Here is a 7010-nt window from a genome sequence, read left to right on the forward strand (position 1 = left end):
TTAAAATGTACTCCGCCAAACCAGCCAGCAAGTCTCCACGCCGTCTTATGCGACCGCTATCAGCAAACCTGGGTGTTGCCGTTTCGTATGACATGGTAGTGATAGGGCACGGGGCGGGAGGGCAGTCAAAGTCCCACTTTTCGCGGACAGCTTCCGATGTGAAAGCACGGAGTAATAGCTCGAAGCAGCAGAAGATCACAGTATCGAGACCAAACACTTCACAGGGGAGTCTTAAAACCGTTGCTAGAACACCATTACAACGACCTGCTCCTCGGCCACGATCGACCAATTTGGCCGTACGGCCGCTCTTGACCCAAAGCCTAGCACATGATAGAATACGTGACAAAGCACATGACAATACGGTAGAGCCAAAACTCTCGTTACCAACAGCTAACGATCTGAGGATAGCAAGTCAGGTGCTCAAGCAAACCCCTCTTCTGCGGCCCAGCACAGCTACTACAATTTCTGCTATAATGGCTAGCAGGACTTTGAGAGCACGGGGCAAAGTAGACCTAACGCCACAACTCACAACCAAGCAGAGTGTAATTACTCCTAGCCCCACCGACACACCCGCATGCTCGCCACTCCATGCATATTGCAATATAGAGCCCTGCAGCAGTATCCTCTCCACTTCTCCACCATCAGCAACTGAATCTAGATGTGGTGCAGATGCGCCGTCTTACAAGGGGATAGATGCTCTACTCCTGCAGTTGAAGAAGGAAGCTGTCACACCCACAGAGCTCCCAAGCTCACCTACGTCAGAGCTGCCATTGACACACACCGTTTGCGGGGGTGTGTCATCGGAAAACGTTAGGGCGGAGTTTAGATTTACTGACGTGGGCAACTCAGTGGATAGCTTGGGGGCTGATCTGATGTTAGTAGCAGAACAAACCAAGAGCGATACTGTTACAGATTCCAGCCTAATTGAGATTCAACGTGTCAACACACCACAAGCGCGTTGTAAAACGCCGAGAAGTGCAGCAAGAAGATCTGTTAGCAATCGCCTGCACCTTATCAGGCAACCCGGCTCAACCAAGTCGGCATCTGATGAGACGCTGATTAACACGGAGGAGGTAGAAAGTGGGTATCAGCTCCTCCTTTTAGAGTGCCCAACCGACATTGTAACTACTTTTCTGATAGGGCTCGACTGGTTCCATCGAGAAAAGTCTCTGGAGACCTTCATAGTAACAAGAGGACTGGATGTGTTGCCCCCAGTATTCACCCTTGTTCATAAGTCGCACTTCTATACCTATTCTGCAATACTAAAGTACGACTTCCGGGTCTTCTGGTCGTGGCGGACCAAACTGGATCGCGACTTTTATAGCGCCTTGCACCCAGACCAGTTGGTTAACCACTTTCCAAATATCACCAATATAACGCGTAAGGACATGCTTTGGAAGGGTTATCAGCTCTTACGTACCTGCACGCCTGCCGCCTCCAAAGCTTTGCCGGAGACCTTTCTCTTGCCAGCAGACTACCCAAAGCTGAAGGCCTATGTTGCCGGAAAAGGAGAGATGCCCCCCAGCTTCAATAGGGATTCGCTCATTTTCATAGTAAAGCCTCTTGCTCTATCACGGGGTCGCCAAATACAGCTCTTCCGGGACCCATCGGAAATAGAATACAGTGTCCCGTCCTTGGCCCAGATTTACATTACCAACGCCATGCTGATAAACCGACGCAAGGTCGACTTTCGCCTCTATGTGGGCTTGTTCTTTAACGCTCAGGAACGCTCATATAGTGCGTTCTTGTTTAGAGATGGTATCGCACGCCTCTGTAGCAGAGAGTATGATATAAATAACATCCAGTGCCTCCGTGCTCATTTGACCAACACAAGTATCAACGGTGAGCATGAAACAGCCTTCTTGAAGGCACGGATGCCGTACACAGACGCTCTATCAATTCTCTCTGTGACATACAATGTTGATAAGGCCATCATGGAGGCCTTAATCAAGAGAGTTATCATTATCGGCATACTAACTGGCATAGTCGGCACTTCCAATATTGGAGGTATGCATCAGATGGAGGCCTGCTTCGAGCTTTTGGGCGCCGATATATTGCTGTCATATGATGCAAAGACAAGGGCACCCCATGCACACTTGCTGGAGTTTAATGCCAGCCCGTCTTTGGCCATTAACTGCCCTCTTGACAAGGAAGTCAAGCCCAAAATAGTCTCTGCCATGCTCTCGCTCGCCGTAGCCAACGCTAGTGGCTTCCTTTCAGAATTTGCAGAGGTTATCAAGGAGCAAGTTGACCCACTAATTCCAAGCAAGCAATATGAAGTGCTACGGACATCCATCAAAAGGGGGTCAGCTTCTGGTCTCATAATTTAACCGAGGCTTTGAATACTTACAACACCTTTGCTCATAGAGCCTGTCCCGTTGCAGTAGTTGATAATTTCCCCCATCAGGCTAAACAGCATGACTCTAGAACTCATTATGCTGCTCTCCGTCTGGCCTATTGATAAGTTTAGTGCCACCTCAGAAAGAGTAGTGTGTTCTATTCTGTAATCATGCGAACGACACAAAACAGTTCTTAATGCAAGCGCGCGTCTCATCTGAACCTTCGTGAATGACTCCAGAGATGCCTCTATAGATCCACTGGCAAGAGCTTTTCCTTGCAATGTATTCTCTTTAGCGCAATCCAGTAAACACAGCAATACCCTCAGTGCTTCAGGAGTATGGTCCAGGTCTGTGGGCGCTCGTGATAGAAGAAGGTCGCAGGCTGAGCTTTTGAGGCTTCTATCCACAAGGACAGCATCTTGAACGCCAAGGGGCCATATGCCAGTGAAACACCGGTAGCAGAGATTTTGCAACGAAAAGACAATAGAGGCTCGATGAAAGGATAGCTCAACTAGGCATGAGAGAAGATCTGCATTCATCTCTTGAATAGCCTCAGAGGCCACTACAAACATATCGTATTCCCAGAGCGCAGGAGCAGAAAGACTAGACGCATCTACTACGGAACCCTCTATGGAGCAGCCCCGTTGCAGTTCCTGTGCAAGAAGAGATAGCCATTGCTTCACGCATACCACACCTAGCGAACTGTCGCTGGACACAAGGAGCACTCTTGAGACGCTATTCCCCTCCACTACCAAAAGAAAATAAATAAATGCAGCAGGATCTGCCTTCTATTGACCTTCCTCTTGTTCAGAGAATCAGGGATAGCAAGGCCATGCACCAGCAAGATACAGCTGCACTCCTAAACGCACTCCACGCCTTTCATGACTACGCTGTTTCCTTTTCCATTGCTCCTCAGCCGTTATACATTGAGGATCTCCACTTAGAGCAGATATGGGAACAGATGGAGACTAACTATATGGGGCTACCTGAGAAAGAAGAGGAAATGGAAGCAGGAGACGAAGAGACAGATAATATTGGCGGTTCAGACCTCGAAACAGTCGAGGAATTAGAAGAGGCAGACGACGAAGAAATGACATATTCCAGTGAACAGGAGGAAGACCTATGGCAAGAAAATATGACAGAAGCACAAGCACGCGCAATCGAGGCCGAAATCAGAGCAGCAGACGACTATCAGGATGAGGAGGAATCGGAGGAAGAGGATGAAGAGAATGAAGACACCAAGCTTGCAGTTGATGGGCTAGATGACGAACTTTATGTCAAAGAACCAAATATCAAGCAGACAGAACCTCGCAAGCCAGATGTTTATTCAGACTTTGAGCTGGCAAGGATGCGTCTGCAAGCAACAATAAAGAGGATAGAGGATGACATGATGAACAGGCCCACATGGGACATGGCAGGAGAAATTTCTGCGCATCAGCGTCCGACAGATGCTCTACTTCGCAAGATAGATGACATAGATTTTGATGTGAAGCAGCGGCCGCGAATCCAACTTTCTGAAGAGTTGAATGAAAACATTGAGAAGCTCATTAGCATTCGCTGTCGCGACGAACTCTTTGACGACCCCATATACGTCAACGCAGATAGCAAGAAAGAACGGAGGGAAGTGGTAATAAGTGATGCACGAAGCCACAAGTCGCTTGGAGATGACATTAGGGACGCTGGTGTTGATAAGATCGGAGCACTCCGCGACGGAGAACTAGACAATGGGCCAGCTGCCATGGAAAAGGAGCGTCTCGGAGATGTATTGATCACTGGATCCAACGCAACCAGCGACGCCATACGTGCAAAGGAAGACGAGTGCTACTCGTTCTTTGCAGAACTCGAGCGGGACCTGCACGCATACACAAGCTTTTATTCTACGGCCGTGAAATAGGGTTCCAAAATCCAAAAATGTTTAACTACACTATTTATGAGCGCCCCATCACTCTCGCCATCTTCAAAGAGTGCGTGGGGGTGGGCGGAGAAGATATTATTCCGGTGCTTATGGAGCTGGAGCGTGCCAATATGCAAGGGAAGAGCCTAACCTCTCTTGATGGACTGGACATGTGTTCCCAGCTGAAGTGCGCAGATCTCTCCCACAATCTGATCTCGTCCATTGATCCTCTTGTTTTGGAGATCATACCAACTCTAGAAACTCTGAATCTTTCCCACAATAAACTGACCAATAGTCTCGACCTGTCCTGCCTGCCGGAGCACCACAAGCTCAGACACTTGAATATTGCATTCAACCCTATCAAGGCCTTGGATGTGTCACGGCTCCCGCGCTCCTTAGAAATTCTCTGTGTTTCTGAGGGGCAGCTGGCAACTATCGACAAGGATGTCATCAAGAACCAGTGCCCTAACATAAAGGAAGTTATTCTAATTGAAGGGGAAGGCCACGAAGGTGTCCAGGTGGTGAATGCCATAGCAGAAAAGATCGAAAAGGACGCTGTACTAGGCACGGGCGTGGCCGCCGATACCGTGCGGTTTGATTCCGATCATAATATCATTGTGCCATCTACAAAGCAAAAAGCCTCAGCAGCAGCCGTGACAGCTAAAGCTCCCCTCAGCGGGTCACGAGGTCCGCCATCGAGATCATTAGGCGGCGTATCAGGGGCGGGCACCAGACAGAAAACAGTAACATCGACAGCAGGGGTGTCATCTGCCAAACCCAAGCCCGTATCTGCTGCCGGCCATGGAGCCGTGCGTGCAGGTTCACAACAGACAGCAGAGACCATTCCTGCAGCTCTGGACAATGCCGTGTCGAAGAAGGAAAAGACTGCTCAAGAGGCTCTTGACGGGCTCGAAGCAAAGCTTAACACTGCGCTGGACGTTGTAGATTCGATGGACCGGGAGTTTCTGCAGATAGAGGAGCTAGTAGAGGTTACTCTCGAAAATTCTCGAAAACGGGAACTGGACCTCTTTGAGGCGCTGAGCAAAGCCAAATGAACTTTTCGTTAATGTACGTATTGGTGCGTCGACCTTTACCACACCGATGAGAATATACTGCATCTATGTATGCTTACTCTTGGAACCAATATTCTCTCTATAATTATTTGAAAATGTCAATCTATTCTTCTTGTATCAAAGTGACCCCATCTCGTTCATCAAGTGACCGCTGTTTGCACTTATCTTGTCAGGGTTGCACCCTATCAGTCGCACTTCGTCTCCTAGATTTTCAAAGTGAATATCCTCGTGAAGTGCGCCATCAGTGAAGCGTGGCCTTGCTCTTTACGGGTGCGGATGTTTACTTCTCGCATCTGAGACCGTCTGCGGATGGCTTGTAGTCACCATAGCACTCACAGAAGCCCAGCTCCCCACTAAAGACCTCATGGGAGTGCTCTGGACACGTAGAGATGCAGCAATTTTTACCTGGGCTAATGTAGTTAAACCTTAAGAGGCAGGTAGTACAGACAGAGACGTCACCATCACAGGTCCGGCACCCTTCACCGCACAAGTTGCACATACCACTTTCCAGTCCATAGCCAGCCTTGCATATATTGCAAACTGACGAGCTGGAGGTGCATACTTCGCAGTTATCCACGGCACATCTTTCGCAGACGCCCTCTGCCAGGCGATAGCCCGACACACACTTAACACATTCATCATTGCGGCCATAGCTGTGGCATCCCTCTAGTTCGGTCACGCAGCGGTTGGAGTAATGTATCTTATTCTTAGGGCAGGAGACAACGCAGCTGGTCTGAGTTCTGTCCTCAGAGATCAGCAAGTAAAAACCACCGGCGCACTCAGTACAAAATGCAGCCATATCAGAAGTACCCGGGTGTGGTGGCAAACATACTTGACAGTTCGGCACACCTGCATATCCATCTCCTCCCTTGTCGCAGGAAACACAGTGACCAGATGCCTTCAAGAATCCGGCAAAGAAGCCCCTCGCACACGAAGTACACTCTTCATCTGTAAGGCATGTTTCACAGTTCCTGATGGGATTACACGGTACGCATGCGCCTTTGCCGTCGTGCATGTCGCGATCGAGGTAGTATCCGTCGTGGCAAACCTCACAGTTAGACATGCTGACTCCGCACTTGCGACAATTTATGTCCTCACAGGCCAAACACGTACCTTTATATGTTTCATAACCAGCAAGACAAGCTCCACAGTGTCCAATGTGCTCTACGGCAGAAGAGTCGGCACAGATCTTGTTCCCAGGAAAGCGGTTCTTCCGGTAGCATCCCCCGTTGTGGTAGAAGTACCCAGTCCCGCAAGTTTCACAGACTCCCTCGTAGCCGGTTGTCCCACAGCGGTTCCCCTGGGCCTTTTTGGTGCAGGATCCGTCAATCGGGAACTCCCCGTAGACAACGCACTTTCTGCAAAGCGCTGTGCCGTCAACATAAAAAACGTCTTCAGATTTGCAGATAAAATTACCTGGATCCTCTCCGACCCGGTAGCATCCACCCCGGTAGCTTAAATATGGCCCGGCACAAGAGTCACATGTCCCGTTTCCGAAGGAGTGACGGCATGTATTGTCTACATTTGTGGATAGGCACTGGCCATCGATTAGAAACTCTGTCATTGCTGTGCAAACAGAACAATAAACTTGGTCCAGGATGACGTCGCAGCTTAGTAGGAAGCAGTCACCGTCAAGGATTCCCTCTCTGCATGATGCCAGCGCACCGGCGAGGACAATCCAGACGAATATCATAACTATAATTA

The 7010-nt window shown here is 49.3% G+C and overlaps 5 protein-coding genes across 5 annotated transcripts; 3 read left to right on the top strand and 2 right to left on the bottom strand.

The window, feature by feature from the left end:
- Positions 1-5: 5 nt before the first annotated feature.
- On the top strand, positions 6-2330 carry GL50803_009272 (Tubulin tyrosine ligase-like 5; the record flags this gene model as incomplete). Its single annotated transcript, XM_001708356.2, has 1 exon — positions 6-2330. The coding sequence occupies one exon, from the start codon at positions 6-8 to the stop codon at positions 2328-2330; it is 2325 nt and encodes a 774-aa protein (XP_001708408.2).
- Positions 2327-2911, bottom strand: GL50803_0032766 (uncharacterized protein; the record flags this gene model as incomplete). The annotated part of the gene is made up of 1 exon (XM_038046055.1): positions 2327-2911. The coding sequence occupies one exon, from the start codon at positions 2909-2911 to the stop codon at positions 2327-2329; it is 585 nt and encodes a 194-aa protein (XP_037901910.1).
- Positions 2912-3108: 197 nt separating this feature from the next.
- Positions 3109-4233, top strand: GL50803_009274 (putative U3 small nucleolar ribonucleoprotein MPP10; the record flags this gene model as incomplete). Its single annotated transcript, XM_001708355.1, has 1 exon — positions 3109-4233. The coding sequence occupies one exon, from the start codon at positions 3109-3111 to the stop codon at positions 4231-4233; it is 1125 nt and encodes a 374-aa protein (XP_001708407.1).
- Positions 4234-4250: 17 nt separating this feature from the next.
- Positions 4251-5288, top strand: GL50803_0028779 (Leucine-rich repeat protein; the record flags this gene model as incomplete). Its single annotated transcript, XM_001708354.1, has 1 exon — positions 4251-5288. One exon carries the CDS (start codon positions 4251-4253, stop codon positions 5286-5288), a length of 1038 nt encoding a protein of 345 aa, XP_001708406.1.
- A 298-nt stretch (positions 5289-5586) lies between these two features.
- On the bottom strand, positions 5587-6999 carry GL50803_009276 (High cysteine protein; the record flags this gene model as incomplete). The annotated part of the gene is made up of 1 exon (XM_001708353.1): positions 5587-6999. One exon carries the CDS (start codon positions 6997-6999, stop codon positions 5587-5589), a length of 1413 nt encoding a protein of 470 aa, XP_001708405.1.
- Positions 7000-7010: the final 11 nt, after the last annotated feature.

The sequence above is a fragment of the Giardia intestinalis genome, chromosome 4 (genome assembly GCF_000002435.2).
Source record: "Giardia intestinalis strain WB C6 chromosome 4, whole genome shotgun sequence".
Classification (NCBI taxonomy): domain Eukaryota; phylum Fornicata; order Diplomonadida; family Hexamitidae; genus Giardia; species Giardia duodenalis.